The 24,889-nt window shown below is 45.9% G+C and overlaps 1 protein-coding gene across 2 annotated transcripts in view; it reads right to left on the reverse strand.

The window, feature by feature from the left end:
• Positions 1–20,807: 20,807 nt before the first annotated feature.
• Positions 20,808–24,889, reverse strand: part of ZZZ3 (zinc finger ZZ-type containing 3) — a 430,359-nt gene continuing 426,277 nt past the window's right edge. For both annotated transcript variants that reach the window (XM_086954138.1, XM_086954139.1), the window contains exon 12: positions 20,808–22,100. In XM_086954138.1, coding sequence (XP_086810264.1) covers positions 21,956–22,100 — 145 coding nt within the window. In that variant the 3' untranslated portion in view covers positions 20,808–21,955. The remainder of the gene's footprint in view (positions 22,101–24,889) is intronic.

The following is a 24,889-nucleotide window of genomic DNA, read 5'->3' on the forward strand; positions in this document are numbered from 1 at the left end:
GAGTGGGTGTAACGGCCAAAAGGAAAGCGGTGTTGATAGACCGCAATCCCAGACTAAGTGAGGAGAACAGTTTCTTCCCAAACTTGGATTCCCGATCTGGAGGGGCAGTCGGAATGCAGTCTGGGACGTAGAGGCCTGGATCACCAGGCTCTAAAGGTGTACAGACAGAAAGCAGGGGTCGCCCGGAGCTGGGCGGTGGTGTTGGGCCACATTCCGATCCACAGGGGGCACTGTGTAGGGCTTGGACCACGTGCCCATCAGAACGTCTGTAAGGGCCTCATTGAACAGCAGCAGAGGCTCTGAAGAGCTTACTGGCGGCTGAAGCACCTCAGTGAGGAGATTAGTCCTCACGGCAGCAGCTTGGAGCTCATGAGACAAGGCCTTGGCTGCCCGGCGCAACACCACACCATAGGTAGCACCCTCCTCCGTAGCCACGGAGGGAGGAGAAATGAAGCCAGTGTCAAGGCCACTGGCACCCCCTAGCTCGTCTGCCTAGTCCTGACTCGAATGGCACTGCTGTGCCAGAGGGTCCTCAGACCCCTCCCAGTCCTCCACTTAATCCTTGTCCTGATAAACAGGCAGGAATGACGGAGCCGGGTCATAGATAAATTGCTCACCCGCAGACCCCGGAGACGGCGTGGAGCGGCGCTGGTCCCAGCCCGGGGCTGAAACTGGGGACGGCGTCGTCCGAGGACGGCGCCAGGAGTGACACAATCGGGGTCGGCGCCAGCAGAGGAGTCGTGAGGTCAACTGGCGTCGACCGGGATCCAGGCCTGGATCCCCGGGGCCCTGTGACGTCGGGACCGAAGCGGCACCGGGGCCGAAGCCGCCGGCTTGCTAAGGCCACTCGTCGAGTCCGCAGGGCCCGAAGGCACGCAGACAGGCCTCGACGGACGGAAGGGAGTCCTCATGGCCAAGAGGAAATCACACCTCCTCCGGCGTCGCATGCAGTCCAGGGACTGATCGGTATGGGACCGGACGTGATGCTTTCTGGCTCTTCCCCACATGGCAACCATACTCAACATAACAGAATTCACAGACAAGACAAACTATGCTTCTTATAGCATGGAGATAAAGTTGTTTTTATACAGGTGTCGAACATTGAACTAATCTTCCTGTTAAAAGTATATGGCCAGGTCTAAACTGGGGTGGCATGGTGAGCAAAAGAATGATGGATTTAACCCAGATCTCTTGACTGGGGGTGAATGTTTTGATTTGTTCTGCATTCCGTCCATCAATTGTGTATCTTTTGCTTTCTTGCCTAAGTATGCCCAGACGTGGGTACCGGGCTCACTGTGCCACTGAATTCAAGCTATCCTGGCTGAAGAGGTGTGAAACCTCGAAAACGGTCATAGGATGCTTGTTTCCAGTCCAGGGAGGACCTGGCTTGGCAGTTTGGGCTGGACTGTTCCCATGAGGCACAGGGTCAAGACTGATTTGCATATGGCCAGGTCTAAACTGGGGTGGCATGGTGAGCAAAAGAATGATGCTCACCATGCATGCAATCAAAACATGCACCCCCAGTCTCTTGACTGGGGGTGCATGTTTTGATTTGTTCTGCATTCCGTCCATCAATTGTGTATCTTTTCCGGTTATAAGCAGGCAGATTTATATTAGGGGAAAATGTACATTACATCGTGTATGTAAGACAATGTCATAATTGTTGCTTCAACGTACATATAGGTGCATACTTAGAGGAGTTTATGCCTGCTATCAAAATAAAGAAAAACCATGAAAAAATGTGCATACTCCACCACAAGATAAATGTTAACATCCTACCATGTAAATATAGCTGCTACCATGGTCATAGGGGTATTTATAGTGTTGTGTGAATATATGTATGTGTAAGAAATGAAGTTTCTTTGCTATAAAACAAAATCCTCCTTTCAGTCTTTGTCCATCCTTCTTTTCTTTCATCCCAAACCGGACAACTATAAACCCCCACATTTCCTGCTCACATTTTCTCCAGTTTTTAGCCATGTCACCAAAATAACAGAGACACACAACCACTACTTTCAAAAACAACTTACAACTTCCCCTTTCAAATCCATTCCCATCATCCTAGTCATATTCTAAACTCGACTAAACACACAAGAAATCAAGAGCACATACCTAACACAACTAATGCAAAAGAAAATAATATTTCTAATCTACTAACCTCGGTTTCCAGAGTATCACAATACTCATCGAAAATTGCGTCAATGACTCACTGGGAGTAGTTAAGTGCTATATAAATACCATTTACAATAACAAAAGTATTTCAATGGATAACACACACTGTTATCTACCAATAGTGCCCTTAGCAGCCGACAGGCCAGCATCATTGCACCAAAAGTCACAATAAAGTGATTTAACGCATACAAATTCCTGGTTCATTTAACATAAAACCGCATGGCTTCATTCATGTCCAAGTTGTGCAGGAAATCCTTAGCAAATGGGGCCTGGTCACTTTAGAAGAGGACCAAGACACTATTTTCTTATTTATGTGAAACTAATAGCATTTCAGGCTAAAAGGAGTCGGAAGAACTTTGCCTCCCCAATAAAACACAAGCATTAGAAATGCAATCGGGCTCGGATTTATTTGAGTTTGAGCTAATGGCATTGTAAATGCCAATGTATTGTTGCTATGTGTTATGGAGTGTGTTCATGTGGTGTGTACTGCCAGTGATCTCCTTGTGAGTGTGCGAATATTGTACCACTTGCCTGTGATGTCCTTCTTGTGAGTGTGAGAAGCTTGCACCTCTGCTGCCTGTGGTCTCCTTGTGAGTGTAAGAAGCTTGCACTGCTGCTGCCTGTGATGTCGTTCTTGTGAGTGGGAGAAGATTGCACCTCAGCTGGCTGTGGTCTCCTTGTGAGTGTATGCACTGTCATCGCTAGCCTGTAGATATGCACGGTCATCGCTAGCCTGTAGATATGCATTCGCTTCACTAGCCTGTAGATATGCACCGTCATCGCTAGCCTGTAGATATGCACTGTCATCGCTAGCCTGTAGATATGCGCTGTCATTGCTATCCTGTAGATATGCGCTGTCGTCGCTAGCCTGTAGATATGCATTATCATCGCTAGCCTGTAGATATGCACTGTCATCGCTAGCCTGTAGATATGCTCTGTCATCGCTAGCCTGTAGATATGCACTGTCATCGCTAGCCTGTAGATATGCATTGGCTTCACTAGCCTGTAGATATGCACTGTCATCACTAGCCTGTAGATATGCGCTGTCATTGGTATCCTGTAGATATGCACTGTCATCGCTAGCCTGTAGATATGCTCTGTCATCGCTAGCCTGTAGATATGCACTGTTATCGCTAGCCTGTAGATATGCATTGGCTTCACTAGCCTGTAGATATGCACTGTCATCGCTAGCCTGTAGATATGCATTGGCTTCACTAGCCTGTAGATATGCGCTGTCATTGCTATCCTGTAGATATGCACTGTCATCCCTAGCCTGTAGATATGCTCTGTCATCGCTAGCCTGTAGATATGCACTGCCATCGCTAGCCTGTAGATATGCATTGGCTTCACTAGCCTGTAGATATGCGCTGTCATTGCTAGCCTGTAGATATGCTCTGTCATCGCTAGCCTGTAGATATGCTCTGTCATCGCTAGCCTGTAGATATGCGCTGTCATTGCTATCCTGTAGATATGTGCTGTCGTTGCTAGCTTGTAGATATGCATTATCATCGCTAGCCTGTAGATATGCACTGTCATCGCTAGCCTGTAGATATGCTCTGTCATCACTAGCCTGTAGATATGCAGTCATCGCTAGCCTGTAGATATGCATTGGCTTCACTAGCCTGTAGATATGCACTGTCATCGCTAGCCTGTAGATATGCATTGTCATCGCAAGCCTGTAGATACGCACTGTCATCGCTAGCCTGTAGATATGCACTGTCATCGCTAGCCTGTAGATATGCATTGGCTTCACTAGCCTGTAGATATGCACTGTCATCGCTATCCTGTAGATATGCATTGGCTTCACTAGCCTGTAGATATGCGCTGTCATTGCTATCCTGTAGATATGCACTGTCATCGCTAGCCTGTAGATATGCTCTGTCATCGCTAACCTGTAGATATGCACTGTCATCGCTAGCCTGTAGATATGCTCTGTCATCGCTAGCCTGTAGATATGCATTGGCTTCACTAGCCTGTAGATATGCACTGTCATCGCTAGCCTGTAGATATGCTCTGTTATCGCTAGCCTGTAGATATGCATTATCATCGCTAGCCTGTAGATATGCACTGTCATCACTAGCCTGTAGATATGCACTGTCATCACTAGCCTGTAGATATGCACTGTCATCGCTAGCCTGTAGCTATGCATTGGCTTCACTAGCCTGTAGATATGCATTGGCTTCACTAGCCTGTAGATATGCACTGTCATCGCTAGCCTGTAGATATGCATTGGCTTCACTAGCCTGTAGATATGCATTGGCTTCACTAGCCTGTAGATATGCTCTGTCATCGCTAGCCTGTAGATAGGTGCTGTCATTGCTATCCTGTAGATATGCGCTGTCGTCGGTAGCCTGTAGATATGCATTATCATCGCTAGCCTGTAGATATGCACTGTCATCGCTAGCCTGTAGCTATGCATTGGCTTCACTAGCCTGTAGATATGCATTGGCTTCACTAGCCTGTAGATATGCACCGTCATCGCTAGCCTGTAGATATGCACTGTCCTCGCTAGCCTGTAGATATGCACTGTCATTGCTATGGCTTCACTAGCCTGTAGATATGCATTGGCTTCACTAGCCTGTAGATATGCACTGTCATCGCTAGCCTGTAGATATGCTCTGTCATCGCTAGCCTGTAGATATGCATTGGCTTCACTAGCCTGTAGATATGCAGTCATCGCTAGCCTGTAGATATGCATTGGCTTCACTAGCCTGTAGATATGCGCTGTCATTGCTATCCTGTAGATATGCACTGTCATCGCTAGCCTGTAGATATGCTCTGTCATCGCTAACCTGTAGATATGCACTGTCATCGCTAGCCTGTAGATATGCATTGGCTTCACTAGCCTGTAGATATGCACTGTCCTCGCTAGCCTGTAGATATGCACTGTCATTGCTATGGCTTCACTAGCCTGTAGATATGCATTGGCTTCACTAGCCTGTAGATATGCACTGTCATCGCTAGCCTGTAGATATGCTCTGTCATCGCTAGCCTGTAGATATGCATTGGCTTCACTAGCCTGTAGATATGCACTGTCATCGCTAGCCTGTAGATATGCATTGGCTTCACTAGCCTGTAGATATGCGCTGTCGTCACTAGCCTGTAGATATGCATTATCATCGCTAGCCTGTGATATGCACGGTCATCGCTAGCCTGTAGATATGCACTGTCATCGCTAGCCTGTAGATATGCTCTGTCATCGCTAGCCTGTAGATATGCACTGTCATCGCTAGCCTGTAGATATGCATTGGCTTCACTAGCCTGTAGATATGCACTGTCATCGCTAGCCTGTAGATATGCATTGGCTTCACTAGCCTGTAGATATGCGCTGTCATTGCTATCCTGTAGATATGCGCTGTCATCGCTAGCCTGTAGATATGCACTGTCATCGCTAGCCTGTAGATATGCATTCGCTTCACTAGCCTGTAGATATGCACCGTCATCGCTAGCCTGTAGATATGCACTGTCATCGCTAGCCTGTAGATATGCGCTGTCATTGCTATCCTGTAGATATGCGCTGTCGTCGCTAGCCTGTAGATATGCATTATCATCGCTAGCCTGTAGATATGCACTGTCATCGCTAGCCTGTAGATATGCTCTGTCATCGCTAGCCTGTAGATATGCACTGTCATCGCTAGCCTGTAGATATGCATTGGCTTCACTAGCCTGTAGATATGCACTGTCATCACTAGCCTGTAGATATGCGCTGTCATTGGTATCCTGTAGATATGCACTGTCATCGCTAGCCTGTAGATATGCTCTGTCATCGCTAGCCTGTAGATATGCACTGTTATCGCTAGCCTGTAGATATGCATTGGCTTCACTAGCCTGTAGATATGCACTGTCATCGCTAGCCTGTAGATATGCATTGGCTTCACTAGCCTGTAGATATGCGCTGTCATTGCTATCCTGTAGATATGCACTGTCATCCCTAGCCTGTAGATATGCTCTGTCATCGCTAGCCTGTAGATATGCACTGCCATCGCTAGCCTGTAGATATGCATTGGCTTCACTAGCCTGTAGATATGCGCTGTCATTGCTAGCCTGTAGATATGCTCTGTCATCGCTAGCCTGTAGATATGCTCTGTCATCGCTAGCCTGTAGATATGCGCTGTCATTGCTATCCTGTAGATATGTGCTGTCGTTGCTAGCTTGTAGATATGCATTATCATCGCTAGCCTGTAGATATGCACTGTCATCGCTAGCCTGTAGATATGCTCTGTCATCACTAGCCTGTAGATATGCAGTCATCGCTAGCCTGTAGATATGCATTGGCTTCACTAGCCTGTAGATATGCACTGTCATCGCTAGCCTGTAGATATGCATTGTCATCGCAAGCCTGTAGATACGCACTGTCATCGCTAGCCTGTAGATATGCACTGTCATCGCTAGCCTGTAGATATGCATTGGCTTCACTAGCCTGTAGATATGCACTGTCATCGCTATCCTGTAGATATGCATTGGCTTCACTAGCCTGTAGATATGCGCTGTCATTGCTATCCTGTAGATATGCACTGTCATCGCTAGCCTGTAGATATGCTCTGTCATCGCTAACCTGTAGATATGCACTGTCATCGCTAGCCTGTAGATATGCTCTGTCATCGCTAGCCTGTAGATATGCATTGGCTTCACTAGCCTGTAGATATGCACTGTCATCGCTAGCCTGTAGATATGCTCTGTTATCGCTAGCCTGTAGATATGCATTATCATCGCTAGCCTGTAGATATGCACTGTCATCACTAGCCTGTAGATATGCACTGTCATCACTAGCCTGTAGATATGCACTGTCATCGCTAGCCTGTAGCTATGCATTGGCTTCACTAGCCTGTAGATATGCATTGGCTTCACTAGCCTGTAGATATGCACTGTCATCGCTAGCCTGTAGATATGCATTGGCTTCACTAGCCTGTAGATATGCATTGGCTTCACTAGCCTGTAGATATGCATTGGCTTCACTAGCCTGTAGATATGCTCTGTCATCGCTAGCCTGTAGATAGGTGCTGTCATTGCTATCCTGTAGATATGCGCTGTCGTCGGTAGCCTGTAGATATGCATTATCATCGCTAGCCTGTAGATATGCACTGTCATCGCTAGCCTGTAGCTATGCATTGGCTTCACTAGCCTGTAGATATGCACCGTCATCGCTAGCCTGTAGATATGCACTGTCCTCGCTAGCCTGTAGATATGCACTGTCATTGCTATGGCTTCACTAGCCTGTAGATATGCATTGGCTTCACTAGCCTGTAGATATGCACTGTCATCGCTAGCCTGTAGATATGCTCTGTCATCGCTAGCCTGTAGATATGCATTGGCTTCACTAGCCTGTAGATATGCAGTCATCGCTAGCCTGTAGATATGCATTGGCTTCACTAGCCTGTAGATATGCGCTGTCATTGCTATCCTGTAGATATGCACTGTCATCGCTAGCCTGTAGATATGCTCTGTCATCGCTAACCTGTAGATATGCACTGTCATCGCTAGCCTGTAGATATGCATTGGCTTCACTAGCCTGTAGATATGCACTGTCCTCGCTAGCCTGTAGATATGCACTGTCATTGCTATGGCTTCACTAGCCTGTAGATATGCATTGGCTTCACTAGCCTGTAGATATGCACTGTCATCGCTAGCCTGTAGATATGCTCTGTCATCGCTAGCCTGTAGATATGCATTGGCTTCACTAGCCTGTAGATATGCACTGTCATCGCTAGCCTGTAGATATGCATTGGCTTCACTAGCCTGTAGATATGCGCTGTCGTCACTAGCCTGTAGATATGCATTATCATCGCTAGCCTGTGATATGCACGGTCATCGCTAGCCTGTAGATATGCACTGTCATCGCTAGCCTGTAGATATGCTCTGTCATCGCTAGCCTGTAGATATGCACTGTCATCGCTAGCCTGTAGATATGCATTGGCTTCACTAGCCTGTAGATATGCACTGTCATCGCTAGCCTGTAGATATGCATTGGCTTCACTAGCCTGTAGATATGCGCTGTCATTGCTATCCTGTAGATATGCGCTGTCATCGCTAGCCTGTAGATATGCATTATCATCGCTAGCCTGTAGATATGCACTGTCATCGCTAGCCTGTAGATATGCATTGGCTTCACTAGCCTGTAGATATGCACTGTCATCGCTAGCCTGTAGATATGCATTGGCTTCACTAGCCTGTAGATATGCACTGTCATCGCTAGCCTGTAGATATGCTCTGTCATCGCTAGCCTGTAGATATGCACTGTCATCGCTAGCCTGTAGATATGCATTGGCTTCACTAGCCTGTAGATATGCACTGTCATCGCTATCCTGTAGATATGCATTGGCTTCACTAGCCTGTAGATATGCTCTGTCATCGCTAACCTGTAGATATGCACTGTCATCGCTAGCCTGTAGATATGCATTGGCTTCACTAGCCTGTAGATATGCAGTCATCGCTAGCCTGTAGATATGCTCTGTCATCGCTAGCCTGTAGATATGCTCTGTCATTGCTATCCTGTAGATATGCGCTGTCGTCGCTAGCCTGTAGATATGCATCATCATCGCTAGCCTGTGATATGCACTGTCATCGCTAGCCTGTAGATATGCACTGTCATCGCTAGCCTGTAGATATGCACTGTCATCGCTAGCCTGTAGATATGCACTGTCATCGCTAGCCTGTAGATATGCATTGGCTTCACTAGCCTGTAGATATGCACTATCATCGCTAGCCTGTAGATATGCATTGGCTTCACTAGCCTGTAGATATGCGCTGTCATCGCTAGCCTGTAGATATGCTCTGTCATTGCTATCCTGTAGATATGCGCTGTCGTCGCTAGCCTGTAGATATGCATCATCATCGCTAGCCTGTGATATGCACTGTCATCGCTAGCCTGTAGATATGCACTGTCATCGCAAGCCTGTAGATATGCATTGGCTTCACTAGCCTGTAGATATGCACTATCATCGCTAGCCTGTAGATATGCATTGGCTTCACTAGCCTGTAGATATGCTCTGTCCTCGCTAGCCTGTAGATATGCACTGTCATTGCTATGGCTTCACTAGCCTGTAGATATGCATTGGCTTCACTAGCCTGTAGATATGCACTGTCATCGCTAGCCTGTAGATATGCTCTGTCATCGCTAGCCTGTAGATATGCATTGGCTTCACTAGCCTGTAGATATGCACTGTCATCGCTAGCCTGTAGATATGCATTGGCTTCACTAGCCTGTAGATATGCGCTGTCGTCACTAGCCTGTAGATATGCATTATCATCGCTAGCCTGTGATATGCACGGTCATCGCTAGCCTGTAGATATGCACTGTCATCGCTAGCCTGTAGATATGCTCTGTCATCGCTAGCCTGTAGATATGCACTGTCATCGCTAGCCTGTAGATATGCATTGGCTTCACTAGCCTGTAGATATGCACTGTCATCGCTAGCCTGTAGATATGCATTGGCTTCACTAGCCTGTAGATATGCGCTGTCATTGCTATCCTGTAGATATGCGCTGTCATCGCTAGCCTGTAGATATGCATTATCATCGCTAGCCTGTAGATATGCACTGTCATCGCTAGCCTGTAGATATGCATTGGCTTCACTAGCCTGTAGATATGCACTGTCATCGCTAGCCTGTAGATATGCACTGTCATCGCTAGCCTGTAGATATGCTCTGTCATCGCTAGCCTGTAGATATGCACTGTCATCGCTAGCCTGTAGATATGCATTGGCTTCACTAGCCTGTAGATATGCACTGTCATCGCTATCCTGTAGATATGCATTGGCTTCACTAGCCTGTAGATATGCGCTGTCATTGCTATCCTGTAGATATGCACTGTCATCGCTAGCCTGTAGATATGCTCTGTCATCGCTAACCTGTAGATATGCACTGTCATCGCTAGCCTGTAGATATGCATTGGCTTCACTAGCCTGTAGATATGCAGTCATCGCTAGCCTGTAGATATGCTCTGTCATCGCTAGCCTGTAGATATGCTCTGTCATTGCTATCCTGTAGATATGCGCTGTCGTCGCTAGCCTGTAGATATGCATCATCATCGCTAGCCTGTGATATGCACTGTCATCGCTAGCCTGTAGATATGCACTGTCATCGCTAGCCTGTAGATATGCACTGTCATCGCTAGCCTGTAGATATGCATTGGCTTCACTAGCCTGTAGATATGCACTATCATCGCTAGCCTGTAGATATGCATTGGCTTCACTAGCCTGTAGATATGCGCTGTCATCGCTAGCCTGTAGATATGCTCTGTCATTGCTATCCTGTAGATATGCGCTGTCGTCGCTAGCCTGTAGATATGCATCATCATCGCTAGCCTGTGATATGCACTGTCATCGCTAGCCTGTAGATATGCACTGTCATCGCAAGCCTGTAGATATGCATTGGCTTCACTAGCCTGTAGATATGCACTATCATCGCTAGCCTGTAGATATGCATTGGCTTCACTAGCCTGTAGATATGCTCTGTCATCGCTAGCCTGTAGATATGCTCTGTCATTACTATCCTGTAGATATGCGCTGTCGTCGCTAGCCTGTAGATATGCATCATCATCATCGCTAGCCTGTGATATGCACTGTCATCGCTAGCCTGTAGATATGCTCTGTCATTGCTAGCCTGTAGATATGCACTGTCATCGCTAGCCTGTAGATATGCACTGTCATCGCAAGCCTGTAGATATGCATTGGCTTCACTAGCCTGTAGATATGCACTATCATCGCTAGCCTGTAGATATGCATTGGCTTCACTAGCCTGTAGATATGCGCTGTCATTGCTATCCTGTAGATATGCGCTGCCATCGCTAGCCTGTAGATATGCATTATCATCGCTAGCCTGTAGATATGCACTGTCATCGCTAGCCTGTAGATATGCACTGTCATCGCTAGCCTGTAAATATGCGCTGTCATCGCTAGCCTGTAAATATGCTCGGTCATCGCTAGCCTGTAGATATGCATTGGCTTCACAAGCCTGTAGATATGCACTGTCATCGCTAGCCTGTAGATATGCACTGTCATCGCAAGCCTGTAGATATGCATTGGCTTCACTAGCCTGTAGATATGCACTGTCATCGCTAGCCTGTAGATATGCATTGGCTTCACTAGCCTGTAGATATGCACTGTCATCGCTAGCCTGTAGATATGCCGTCATCGCTAGCCTGTAGATATGCGCTGTCATTGCTATCCTGTAGATATGCGCTGTCGTCGCTAGCCTGTAGATATGCATTATCATCGCTAGCCTGTCGATATGCACTGTCATCGCTAGCCTGTAGATATGCACTGTCATCGCTAGCCTGTAGATATGCTCTGTCATCGCTAGCCTGTAGATATGCACTGTCATCGCTAGCCTGTAGATATGCACTGTCATCGCAAGCCTGTAGATATGCATTGGCTTCACTAGCCTGTAGATATGCACTGTCATCGCTAGCCTGTAGATATGCTGTCATCGCTAGCCTGTAGATATGCGCTGTCATTGCTATCCTGTAGATATGCGCTGTCGTCGCTAGCCTGTAGATATGCATTATCATCGCTAGCCTGAAGATATGCACTGTCATCGCTAGCCTGTAGATATGCACTGTCATCGCTAGCCTGTAGATATGCATTGGCTTCACTAGCCTGTAGATATGCATTGGCTTCACTAGCCTGTAGATATGCACCGTCATCGCTAGCCTGTAGATATGCACTGTCATCACTAGCTTGTAGATATGCACTGTCATTGCTATGGCTTCACTAGCCTGTAGATATGCATTGGCTTCACTAGCCTGTAGATATGCACTGTCATCGCTAGCCTGTAGATATGCTCTGTTATCGCTAGCCTGTAGATATGCACTGTCATCGCTAGCCTGTAGATATGCATTGGCTTCACTAGCCTGTAGATATGCACTGTCATCGCTAGCCTGTAGATATGCATTGGCTTCACTAGCCTGTAGATATGCACTGTCATCGCTAGCCTGTAGATATGCATTGTCATCGCAAGCCTGTAGATATGCACTGTCATCGCTAGCCTGTAGATATGCACTGTCATCGCTAGCCTGTAGATATGCTCTGTCATCGCTAGCCTGTAGATATGCGCTGTCATCGCTAGCCTGTAGATATGCGCTGTCGTCGCTAGCCTGTAGATATGCATTATCATCGCTAGCCTGTAGATATGCACTGTCATCGCTAGTCTGTAGATATGCATTGGCTTCACTAGCCTGTATATATGCATTGGCATTGGCTTCACTAGCCTGTAGATATGCACCGTCATCGCTAGCCTGTAGATATGCACTGTCATCGCTAGCCTCTAGATATGCACTGTCATCGCTAGCCTCTAGATATGCACTGTCATCGCTAGCCTGTAGATATGCACTGTCATCGCTAGCCTGTAGATATGCTCTGTCATCACTAGCCTGTAGATATGCACTGTCATCGCTAGCCTGTAGATATGCATTGGCTTCACTAGCCTGTAGATATGCACTGTCATCGCTAGCCTGTAGATATGCTCTGTCATCGCTAGCCTGTAGATATGCTCTGTCATCGCTAGCCTGTAGATATGCGCTGTCATTGCTATCCTGTAGATATGCGCTGTCGTCGCTAGCCTGTAGATATGCACTGTCATCGCTAGCCTGTAGATATGCACTGTCATCGCTAGCCTGTAGATATGCACTGTCATCGCTAGCCTGTATATATGCATTGGCTTCACTAGCCTGTAGATATGCATTGGCTTCACTAGCCTGTAGATATGCACTGTCATTGCTATGGCTTCACTAGCCTGTAGATATGCATTGGCTTCACTAGCCTGTAGATATGCACTGTCATTGCTATCCTGTAGATATGCGCTGTCATCGCTAGCCTGTAGATATGCATTATCATCGGCTTTAGTGGGTCAATTTCTGCAAAGTCATATGTAGTGGGCGGGAAGAAACGTGAATGACACAATAACGGGATAATGCATGAAGAGGGCTCTTTAAAAACTCCTGTTAGTAAGTGTATTAAACATAAAATGTTTGTTCAAATCAATAGGTCTTGGGTAATGGCAGTCCTAAAAAGTTAGTTACTGGCTATACAATTTCTAGAATATTTTGTGTGTGTTATCGAGGTGGGAGGCTGATGCGTTGATGGGGATTGTTTCCTGCTTCAAGCACATTCCGCAGGGGCATAGATAAGCATCCCTGCGCCAGACATCGAGTCCAGAAATCTCCGAGCCTTAGGCACACGCTCTGCCCGGCTGCCCCCTCCACTTCACACGGCAGTGAATCACACAGCGAGAGATAAGAACTGAGAAGGAGTCAGTGCTCGTGATGCGTGAAAGGTTCAAGCAGGACACCTCTCTTAACCATCTGGATTGCATTACACGGGCACTCTGACAGCTCCTAATTAAGATTAATCACTCTCCGTGCTCGTTCCCGCACAGAATATGCCACATCGGGCACGCGTAAATTACTTACAGCCTATCACGTCAACGCTACTAAATACACACCACAGCGAAGACGAATCACTAGGCAGATGCCATAAAAATATAAGAAATGTGCCAGCTGGAGCCCTTTCTGCATTTTTTTTTTCTAAATACAAAAGAGCTCGGAAACTCCGCCCACCACTTCGTGGTGACGCGGAGGCCCGAGCCCTAAAAACAAAAAAAAACCAGTAGAATTAAGGAACAGAGTTGCAGAACCCTTTATATAATTTCAGTGGCTTCCCAGATGGGGAACATGTAATGAGTTAGGGTGGTACGTGACTTAGTCGTTGCACATTTCAAACATTTTTTGGTGTGTCACACTTTAACAGTCTCATTGATCATGGAGGATTCTCCAGACAGAGGGCTAATAGCAGAATGGTATTTTTTTAGTACTGGGTTTGAATGGGTTTTCAGGTAGGCACCAGCAGATTCAGGTTCTGCAAGGAGAGGCCTAGGTTTGAAAGACAACAGCAACATGATTCCAAGGATGCCTGAATGATTCCCAGCCACTAGACTGCTAATGGTCAACATTACAATTAATCGTTTTTCACCACCTATGACACTCCAGCCAGAGAACAGCCATATGGAAAACAGTTTCGATCCTGCTCCAATAGTAGACCAATCGTCAAAATCCAGAAGGTCAATCTAAGTGATGTTAGTTCGTGTAGCACCCTCCTTCCCTCGCTCTATGGTGAGAAGGGGCCAGCTCTGGGTAAGGAAAATGTGTACTCTGCAGGAGAAGTAGCTCTTTGTGCCCAACTTGGCTAGCTCAGGCCAGAACTCCGCTGTGAACAACAGGTTATCCCGGATCTCATCAGAATCCTTGTACTCATAGGAGTGGGAGGTGGGGTAGGTAAGCATAAAGAAACACTCCAATCAATTATCAGAACAGGTCACAGACAAGGTACTTTAAATTATGATTGGTAGCAAATAAGCCTGTGAAAGGTTGACTCGGAGAATCTAACTCTTGGGCTGGATGCTTACGCGGTTTCCTCCAGTGATGTAGAGCCTCGCTGTAGGAGATATTTGCCTTGTGGAAGTAAATCTGAGATACAGATAAGGAGGAAACGTGACTGCATGGGGAGCCACTTGATTAAGGATGTAAAAGAAGGTGGTGATGTGTTCTCTTCGAACCGTCAATACCTTGGATCTCAGCTGTGGCAGGAAGGCCCTCAGCATCAGGAAGTCTGCCTTCAGCACCGTCATTTCCACATACAGTGACAAATATTTCTTGTCTACCTAGGCACTGATTGAGTTCACCACAGTGTGGCCACCCATACTCGAAAGTAGGAGTTGACCTCAGGCTACGGATGGGGCATGCAAAAAGGCATCCCACCAACAGGTTTTGAGAATGTCCACACCGTTTCAAGGCTGGAACCAAGGGTTGCACCAGGATAAAGTTTGGCTGGTGCTCTCAAAATCGGTACCAGTGTTCAGATGGAGTCTCTGAGAGTGAAATAACTCCTGAAGTCTCAGACTGAATGTCAATCTTGTTGTCGAAGAAACGATCGATAGCCTGGTTGATGGCTATTATCCTATCTGGTGTAGAGAATGCATTTGTCTGGCTGGAGATCAGAACTGCTCCAATGAAATGAGAACAAGAAAGCATTTGGGCATTTCTCAACTCACGTTTGCAGAATCAAAGATTTTAATTTACCAGCTTGCAAATATCTTGAAAAACACATTTTGTGACTAGAGCTACTTTTCATTTTTAGGAAGTTTATTTTCAAAGTAACTACCAATTATATGCAGAAAAGACACTAATCGTTTTCGCCAATAGACATTTTGTCCATAAATCACATTCATTTATATCTAAATACATGACATGCTAGTCCATTCCACCATCTCCCAATCCATTACATTGTCAAATGTTTGTTAATACAACCATGTGCCCAGATAAATAAGACCGAGTCCAACAGAAAGTCTGTGCTCACCAAAAACGGCCTAAAACTGGATACCAGGAGGTACAGAAAAGAACATATACTCTAGATTGTGTGACTAAACACCGAGCACCAACTTCTCTTAGTTCATTAATATTTATGTAAATAGTTGTACACAGTGCTATGGGTAGACTTTGTTACTTTACAGAATTTGCTGGTAGGCAAAATGTCTGTGTGCGAAAGATGCTGGAACTACCCTACGATTGAAATACTTCACCTCCAACTCGATGGACATTAGGGAAAGACCAGTATATATTCTTTGGTTTTCTTAACATTTCTTGTATGGCCTAAAATCGTGCTATGTCCTTTGTGAAGAGTTCAATTAAGTTAAACCGCTTTAAGTGCTTGACAGCAATGAACCTGCCTCTACGTAAGGCCTTTGTAGGTCACCTGGTTCATCATGTGTGCAGTTATTGATAGCATATTACTGGAGGATACGATGGGGTGCATGTTCCCGTCCTTCTCCTCAAACCGTACTTAAGTATAGTTTGTGCAGGTGCCGTCCACTTTGATCCAGTCATCCACTAGGAGTCAGTGGTGACATTTTTGGGCTAGATTTATTCCTTCATGCTTTTGATTTTGTACTCTTTGCAGCCCGTTTATTAATCCCTGCGAAACTGACCGCTCAAATAGTGCTTTGTGAACATACAGAGGGACACCCATGTAGTAGTCTGTCAGTTGTCTAGGTCATGGACTCCGCATGCTAACGCAGTAATAGCTGCTTTTGCACTGGTAGAAAGAGCACAGAGTTTTCTAGAGGCTCCTTTTCGGCCAGTGTTTAGAAGATCTTAATGTAGAGCGCAATCCAGATGGTGATGGTACTCTTCTGCACTGCCTTGCATTTTTTCACTCTACCGAACCCCACAAACAGCTGATCATCCATCCAGTGTTCCTTGGTACATTCAATGTAGAAAGCCAGTGCTCTTGTGGGGGCCAAGTGATGCTCTCCTCCTTCTTAGGGGTGTAAGGCAGAACGGAAAATCCCAGCAAGGTGATGTTTTGACCGACGTGGAATGACTTTACACCCGTAGGCATGAAGATGCGAATTTCTGCAAAACCAGTTTGTCTGGGATGAATGTGGTGTACGGTGGGTTAACGTAGAGAGCTTGAAGCTCACTCACACTCTGCGCTGATGTTACTGTGACGAGGAACAGTCTTTAGTATGGGTAGCTGTAAAGAGCAGCTGAGAAGCACTTCAAATTCAGTGCACATCAGGAAAATGAGGGCAAAGTTAAAATCCCACTGTGGCATGATGAAGTGTTGAAACTTTCATAAAACGTACAACTAGAGATGTAAAGAAGTCTGATCAAGCAACTGCAAAACAAACAAAACAGCTCAAAGATTCCCTTAACTGCGCCCAGAGTAAGGCCTTGCTGAACTAGGGATAAAACAAACCATCAGATAATTTGGCCTGGAGAGGGTCAATGTAGCATGTGCCGTACCAAACACACTTGTCCCAAGAACAAGCATACACAGTTTCCTGTCGAGGGACGCCTGCCTGTCAAAATGACAACAACCACCTCCAGAGGAAAGCCGAACGTGTTCAGCTGTTGCCACTCAAACTCCAAGCATGAAGATGAAGAAAGCCTATGTGCAGATCCCAGCCCTGGCGCTGTGATAGCAGATCATCCCGGAGAGGCAGCCTGATCAGAAGATAGATGCTCAGGCACAGGAGTTCTGGATACGATACTTTCCATGCCCAATCCAATGCCACAAGGATGACTTTGGTTGGTTAATTTTGATCTTCTTAAGAAATCGGGACAGGAGCTGTATCAGCAGAAAGGCATACATGAGTCCAGAGTGCAACTTGAAGCAGAACGAGCCTCTGAGCGAGAGATGCCTTGGAAACTGCAATGTGCAGAAGTACTGACATTACATGTTCTTGGAGGTGGCATACAGATCGAGCCAAAGTTCTTCTTGTTCACAGTAGAGACCTTGCTCCACCTATGGGTTTAATTGGCACTTGTGATGCACTAGGCACAGATGGCTGATGGCTCCCCAACAGGGAGATTCCTTTGTAAGACCTGCCACTTCCTGAGGTGCAAGGCCTTTGGCAGCAGGTCTGTGACACCCAAGTCTCATTTGTTGCAGTACCATACAACATTGGTGTTGTCTGTGGGCACCTGTAGCACCCTCGCTTTGATGGATGGAAGGTAGGCTTTCAGAGCAAAGTGTATGGCTGTCAGCTCCAGAAGGCTGATATAGAGCAGGGACTCTGATCTCCACTTCTCCCAAGTGGCCACTCCAACCCAGAAATGATCCTTCGGTCACCACTGTCAGGGAAAGGGTCTGCTGCTGACCCAATCGTGATCCAGTAACCACCAATACAGAACTCTTGCAGTCTCCTTCGAAATCTGGGAGTCGTCACAGAGGTCCCCTTTGGGTTGGTCTCACTGAGATTTTGGTTTGGGTCTCACTACAGAGCCTGCATATGCAACCTGGTGCGCTTGACCAGCAGATTGCAGGCAGCCATCAATCCCAGTCGACCTCACTGAAATCCAGGGCTGAGGCTGAAAAATCAGACTAGGAGCCTGAATGCCCTGAACACACAGAGGGTGGGAGGGGGGGGAGAGAACAGCATGAAATTAAGCCATGTCTAGAATGACTCAGATGAAGGAGAGAATCTGTGGAAGAGTCAGGTGTGACTTCGGCACATTGATGGTGAACCCTAAAGTTGAGGAGGTTTGCTGTAGTCTAGAGGTGGTTGACGACTGCCTGGGGAAAGCCTGCCTTCAACATCCAGTCATAGAGGTAGGAGAAGACTGGCCACACTGACCTCCGAAGGTCTGCTTCCACCACTTCTATTACTTTCATGAATACCCGAGGGAGACTGGTGAAACACCTAATGGGGATCAGGCACAGACATTTGTTTGCAACAACACCTGCAGGAGCTTAAAACCTGTCATTTTGGGATTGAACTTCCCTTGCACACAGTGAAAGTTTTACAGATATTATTATATAAATATCTGAGGCGGAACTCTAGATCCCTGCCTGGTGGCGCGGAAAGAAAGGAACTGACAGTGCGCATGAGTGGCATATAGGTTCTGCACATCAGTTTCGGAACGGCGTTGTGCAAATCAGTATAGTCCCACCTACCAAGGTGCAGAGGTACTGCTAAAAAGTTTACGGATCCAGTCTGACGTTAGGGGATTATTCAAAAGGTGGGGAATCTGCAGCTAGAAGTCTATCAGCTAGATTAGTCAAGATGTGCCATAACCAAGGCTCAAAACTCAGATGATACTCTGTTTGGAGGAGTGGGAGGATTTTCCAAAGTAAGGAAAGCAGCACAGCATCATTTTGAGGAATGAATGCCAGAGCCTACAAGAAGTCAGAGTAGCTTACTTACAATGAGCATGATAGTCTTTACAATGTTCAGAGGCCAATTGAAAGGAAACAAGACTGCTGGTCACACCAGTATGAGAATCCATGGTTCCTATATTCATGGAAAAGAAACTCTCTGCTTGCAGCATGATCCGCCACAGATGGGGTAGAGCACCAGAGTAGATTCAACCATTCCTTTTAGGTCACAGCCAACAAATTGGAATTGGGTCAGTTGAGTCCACCAGCCAAAAGAGCCTGTATGGCAGATAAATGGGCTTTATGCACTCTTCCTTTCTCCTAAGGTTCAGTGCCTAAATGTGATCATCAATGAAGGGAACAAATCATAATTAGAGGTGGGCTGAATGTTTCATTCCGCCAGCTGAATTGGCAGAATTCTGGTCACTCCGATTTGCTCTTTAACGTATAATACCGACCAAATTCCTCCAATCGTCGTTGGCAGATCTTTTCTACTTTTATTCGATTTATTTGATGTCCGTTCCCCAGCATTATTTTCTAATGCCGGCGGTCAAGGTCAGAGGGGTGCGGGTCAAGTAGATTTTCTGCCACTGCATCAATTCTAATGGCGGTTATCTTACACAACTCATGGTGCCGTTCTTGCTGATTTTTTTAGTGCTGCTTGCACAAGCGGTGCTAAATTCCAGCGTGAGCGGCAAATTTCCCTCTGCAGAATGTCAGAGTATTTTTAAACTCCGCGAAATTTAGCGGGGCGAAATTCCACCACCCACCCCTAATCATAATGACAAGCAGAATCGGTTCTACAACATGTGGAGGAACAGGGGATCTCTTAATGCCTAAATCACGTATATTTCTGGATGAGAGAAAAACTTGTTTTTTTTATACATATCGAGAATTTAGTGTACCTAGCAACTTTAGTGATGGCTCTGCTTTAGTAGTTAAATGTTCTACACTGGTCTTCAAATAAAACATGTACAGACCTCAGCAAGTGATAAAGCAAGTGAGCAGACAAATCATCAGTCACTGAAGATGTTAACACCTCAAACTGCCCTTACTATGTTCCATTCAGAGGAGACAGGCCAATAGGGCCTTCAGGTGCACAACAGCACGGCACTCCAGAAGACGATACACTGAAACCAGTTCAGGCAATTACCTCAGTTCCTTCCACTTAGAGTGATGCTTTGCATATGTGGATGGACTGAGGATGCATTCCGCAGCAGCACTTCTCTTGTAACTGCCGTTGGAAGGCAGGGCGGAGCTTTACATAGTACTGAAGGCACTGAAGACCCCCCTGCCACCAACAGGCGGGAGGAAGGACTTGGGTGGGACAGAAATCAGCACAATTTCCCTTAGCTGCCCTTGCTGTTCCTTTCCCGGCCCCTTGACCTGCTGAGCCTGACTCAAGGGCCTCGGAAGACCATGTTAATCAACTCCATGTTTTAACCAGAGCAACAGAAGAAGGGTACAAGATGCTAGTTGCACGAGAGGAAAGCTGTGGGCAGTGGTACAGAAGAGTTTGGGTGCTTATCGTAGTACTGGCTACAATGCAGAAAAATAAATGGGCGCCATTCTGGAATTGATTGACAAGCGAGTGACTTTGTCACATCAAAACATAGACTGGCATGTGGAGATAAGTGACTACATCATGGCATGGACAGGCATAGGGCATACTGACCGGCAGGTTGGAGCTAAAGAGCCTATAATTGCATTGTCCAACAAAGGCATATGTCATGCCACTGATTGGCATTTTAGAGGGGGCAAGCATGTAACATTGGTGCACTGTGCCATATACGGTCATATCTGTTAACCTGGATGTATATTGTACATCATAGTGACTGGTATGTGGCAATTAACAGGGGCACATCATGGCACTGACATGTTTGGCATAGGGAGGCACATCAAGGTTTCCCAGGCGCATTTGGATAACTGCCCCATAGAAAAGGCTCACCCGATGACGATGAGTTTTAGGAATCACAACAAGCATTCTATGTATAAACAGACTGTATCCACATCGTTTATTTGTCACAGTTCTCCTGACGTTTTAACATTATTTAGGAACATACTGTATACACAGATTAGAAGAAACCAAAAACATACAAAATGTTTTAGATGATCCACAACAAAATCCAGCAGTATAAAAGAATGCACGTGAATCTTTGCTCACTGCACAGACTAAATGTAATTACCTGTTTAAATATTAATAAAAATACAATCTTCTGTGGATCTTGTGCAGACTACAAAAGGGGGAAATTGTTACCATATGTATGAGTCATTTTACGCAGATTTCTTTGATGAGCTGCTCCGACAACTCCAAACGCAGAGGTAAACGGCTGTGTATTTTATTTTGTGGGCATTCATGTTGAGTATTTGAGACTTTACACAGTTACTACCACTGGCACTTTCACCGTATTTTGTACACATCACATGATCATTTTTTATTTAACATTACAATTAAAAAATATATCTGAGTGACAATTTCTGAACATTTATACACCAAAAGCTGGTAAAAAGCAGTACCAGGGTTGCCACCTGTAGTGCTTCACTGTTGTTAAGGAACAATTTCTGGTGGTAAAAGAATAACGAAAATGGCATCTAAGCAGCTCAAACTTTACGACAGGCGGCAATGACCCATTCAAGGATCAGAACGTTCTTTTATACAGTATATCCTACAAGCAAACAGTGTCATTCTTTTAAAACCTTGTCTAAAGAAGTCAGTTTCTGTGCAAAAAAACTATTTCACAACAAACTGCAAGCTACTAAACTGGTTTATTATAAATATTTTGTTTCTCTCTATCATATGACTGAAGTTGAAAGCCTTTGGAATTGACTGTGTGCTCGTTGTTGGTCTCCCCACGTCTCGTCCTTCACCACCTGTCAGCGCTGCGGAGGAGGGGAGGGTCGACCTCCCGGCGAAGCCTTCTGCACACTCGGAATGTTCAGCTGCTTTTCCGGGACCTAGAACTAGGGCAGGGCAGCACAGTGCTGGAGGTTGAGAAGTATACCCCAGAACCGGTCATGCTGCGAGCGGCGACTCTGGAAAAGACTAGACTCTCTTCGAACTGCATGGGGGGATTAGCAACGGTGCCAAGGTTTAAGAGGATGCCATCCCAGCTGTCCACTGGAGTCCCACGTCATCTGTTTGCTGGGAAGTAGTTTGGGTCAAGGTAATTGTAACTCGTGCCTTGGGACATGCAATAGTCTCTGTCTAAGAAGGTCTCTGCTCTGTAAACGGGTTCCAAGTGGTGATCTTCCTTGTGAGATCCGGTTTCGTACAAGCTGAAAAGGAACCAAAGATATGCAGTCATTTTACAAATATATTAGGATATGTAAGGTAATCCGAACACAAATTATTAGTGTTTCTTGCGCTTAGCCCACCCTCCCTTTAAAAGAAAAAAGCCTGAGTACTAATTTCATTGTATGCCTTTAAGAAATGAGTTCTGAAATGCAAAGTATTCAACTTCTTGGCAGTCCAAGTATTTAAGAGACTGCGACCAAGGAACTGTTCTAATTTTCTATATTGGTTTCATACAGTTTCAAGAATTTAGACATAACGATCTTACTTGTAGGCATGGTGCGTTGCTGGTTTGAACGGATCACTTTCTACATAATTTAAAAAAATCCGAACATTGTTATTTCAACATTAGTGAATAATGTTGGTATGCTAGTTAAAGTCCTGGCAATTCTAAATGGCTCACTTAATTGGATCTCCACATTTCTCGTGTCTGACATTTAACTGTTCTTTGGTGCGTTCCTTGTAGAGAGAAAGAGCTCTCGTTGCGTCCAAGCGGTGGAGTCTCGCCTCCTCTTTAGAAAGAGGAGGCATAGCGGAAAATGTAGGCAGCGTCATGTTCTGGCAGATATGAAAGAGACAGACTACCTGCGGCAGAAAAGAGGCATGTGCCAGAAGAACCTGGCCAATGGAATGGGCACCAAGTAATTTGTCTTGATGGTTAGGAGTCTGAGTGGATAGCCATGCAGGGCCTCGAAGGTGAGCCTTAGAGAAACGTTAGGAGCAAATTAAGTTCCCACTGGGGCATGATGAAAGGAGTAAGCAGATACAAAATGTTGCAAACTCTTAAGAAACGGAGTCATAGCGAGTGACTTAAACAATGATGGGTGATCCGGCAACTGCAAAAAAACCCATATGGAAGCAGGTAATCTTTAACGGTTCCCAGGGCAAGGCCTTGCAGGACTAACACCACCACAAAAAGTAAGACCTCCAACAAGAGGACTTGGAGCGGATCGACTTGGCAAGAGGAGCACAAACTCACAAATTTCTCCAAATGGCATGGGTATACAGTCTTTGTCAAGGAACACCTGGCTGTCAAGAGGACACGAAAGATCTTGGGAAGCAGATCAAAGGCATTGAACAGTTTCCTCTAAATCAGCAAGCATGAAGGTGAAGCCTGTGTAGGTTTGGGCCTACTACTTTGACAGAAGGTCCTCATGAACAAGCAGCCTGATTGGAGGACAGATGCTTATTCGGAGACAGTTTGGGATAGCACACTCTTTGCCCAGTCGGAAACCACTGGGATGACTTAGGCCCACTCAGTCCTGATCTTCTTAAGAACTCTGGGCAGGAGCGGGATCAGTGGGACGTTGTACAGCAGTCCCAGGTTCCACTCTAAACAGAACAAGTCACTGAGCAAGAATCACTTTGGAAACTCCAATGTACAGAAGTGCTGATATGGAGTACTCTTGACTGTGGTGAATACATGGAGTCAAGGTTCCCCTCATTTTAGAAGAGGCCTTGCACCACCTTCGGCTGCAGACGCCATTTGTGATTCGCAAGGAATCAGCAGCTGAGCTCATCCACCCTGGCTTTCAGAAATCCCACCAGATGCTGCACGACCAGGTAGAAATCCAGAAAAATGGTTAGGTGGGGAACTGCTATTGCAAGGGGAAAAAGTGAACTCAATTGTACAGTATAAAAATTCGCACCTACCTTGTATGTAGAGTTCCTAAGGTGTGGTACCTAGGCATACCACCCCCAGTACTCAAAGTAGTCCAAAGTAATCCAAAAGTAATCTGACAGTGCTTACTGTATAATTCAAACTGCATTTTAAATTTATACAAACTTGTAACAACTGCAAATTCAACCACAACTGCATTTCCTTGAACAGTCTTGCATTTGAGAGTATATTTTACTTACCTGAACAAAGTTCTACTTGGTTCTAAATTAAAACATAAGTATACCTTTCTTATACTTACTTAATTGGCCTGGATTCTGTCTCTGAGTGAGTGTAATCAGTCCATGATTGAGTGAATACAATAAATGCTTAACACACCCTCTGGATAAGCCTAACTGCTCGCCCACACTAACACAAAGAGAGCTGTTAGTACTACCTAATTCACAAGTTAATACTTGTGTAATGATATATCTGTTAGAGACATTAGTTAGTGATAGATTCCTTACCTTAGATTAGAATATCCCCAGGCGTCATACTGAATCCGGACAGTTTTTTGTCAGCAGTACCACTGCGCATCGATAGGTGGCGCCATGCGGTTTTGCGTCCGTTGCTGGCATCGTAAGTGCCGAGATGACGTCAGGTAGAATACTTAGGTGATAACCATGCGCGCTGACATCAGTTCTGTACACTACTTTCCACACCAGTAACGCAGAGCCATGCAAGAAACTGACCACTGGTGCCATGAAACTAGGGCCCTGAAAGGGATGACTTTAACCCTAGAAATCAGTTCGCAGAATGGGGAGGATGGTTGGGGAGGTAAGGAATCTATCACTAATTAATGTCTCTTACAGATATATGGTTACACAAGTAGTAACTTGTGCATCTAAAAGACACATTAGGGATAGATTCCTTACCTTAAAATAGATACCCCAGCAATACCAACCCCGGTGGTGGGTCTGCAAATAAGATTACAGCAGAAAGTCACGGAGAACAGAACGGCCAAAGAAGCTGTCTCTCCGGACTTGTCTGTCAAGGCTTGGTAAACGTGTGCAGCGAGGCCCACGTAGCTGCCTGACAAATGTCCTGCAAGGGAACACCGCGTCCCAAGGCAGAAGTGGCTGCTGTTGCCCTGGTAGAATGGGCACGCAGCCCCAC

This window comes from Lissotriton vulgaris, chromosome 1_1 (genome assembly GCF_964263255.1).
Source record: "Lissotriton vulgaris chromosome 1_1, aLisVul1.2, whole genome shotgun sequence".
NCBI classification, from domain to species: domain Eukaryota; kingdom Metazoa; phylum Chordata; class Amphibia; order Caudata; family Salamandridae; genus Lissotriton; species Lissotriton vulgaris.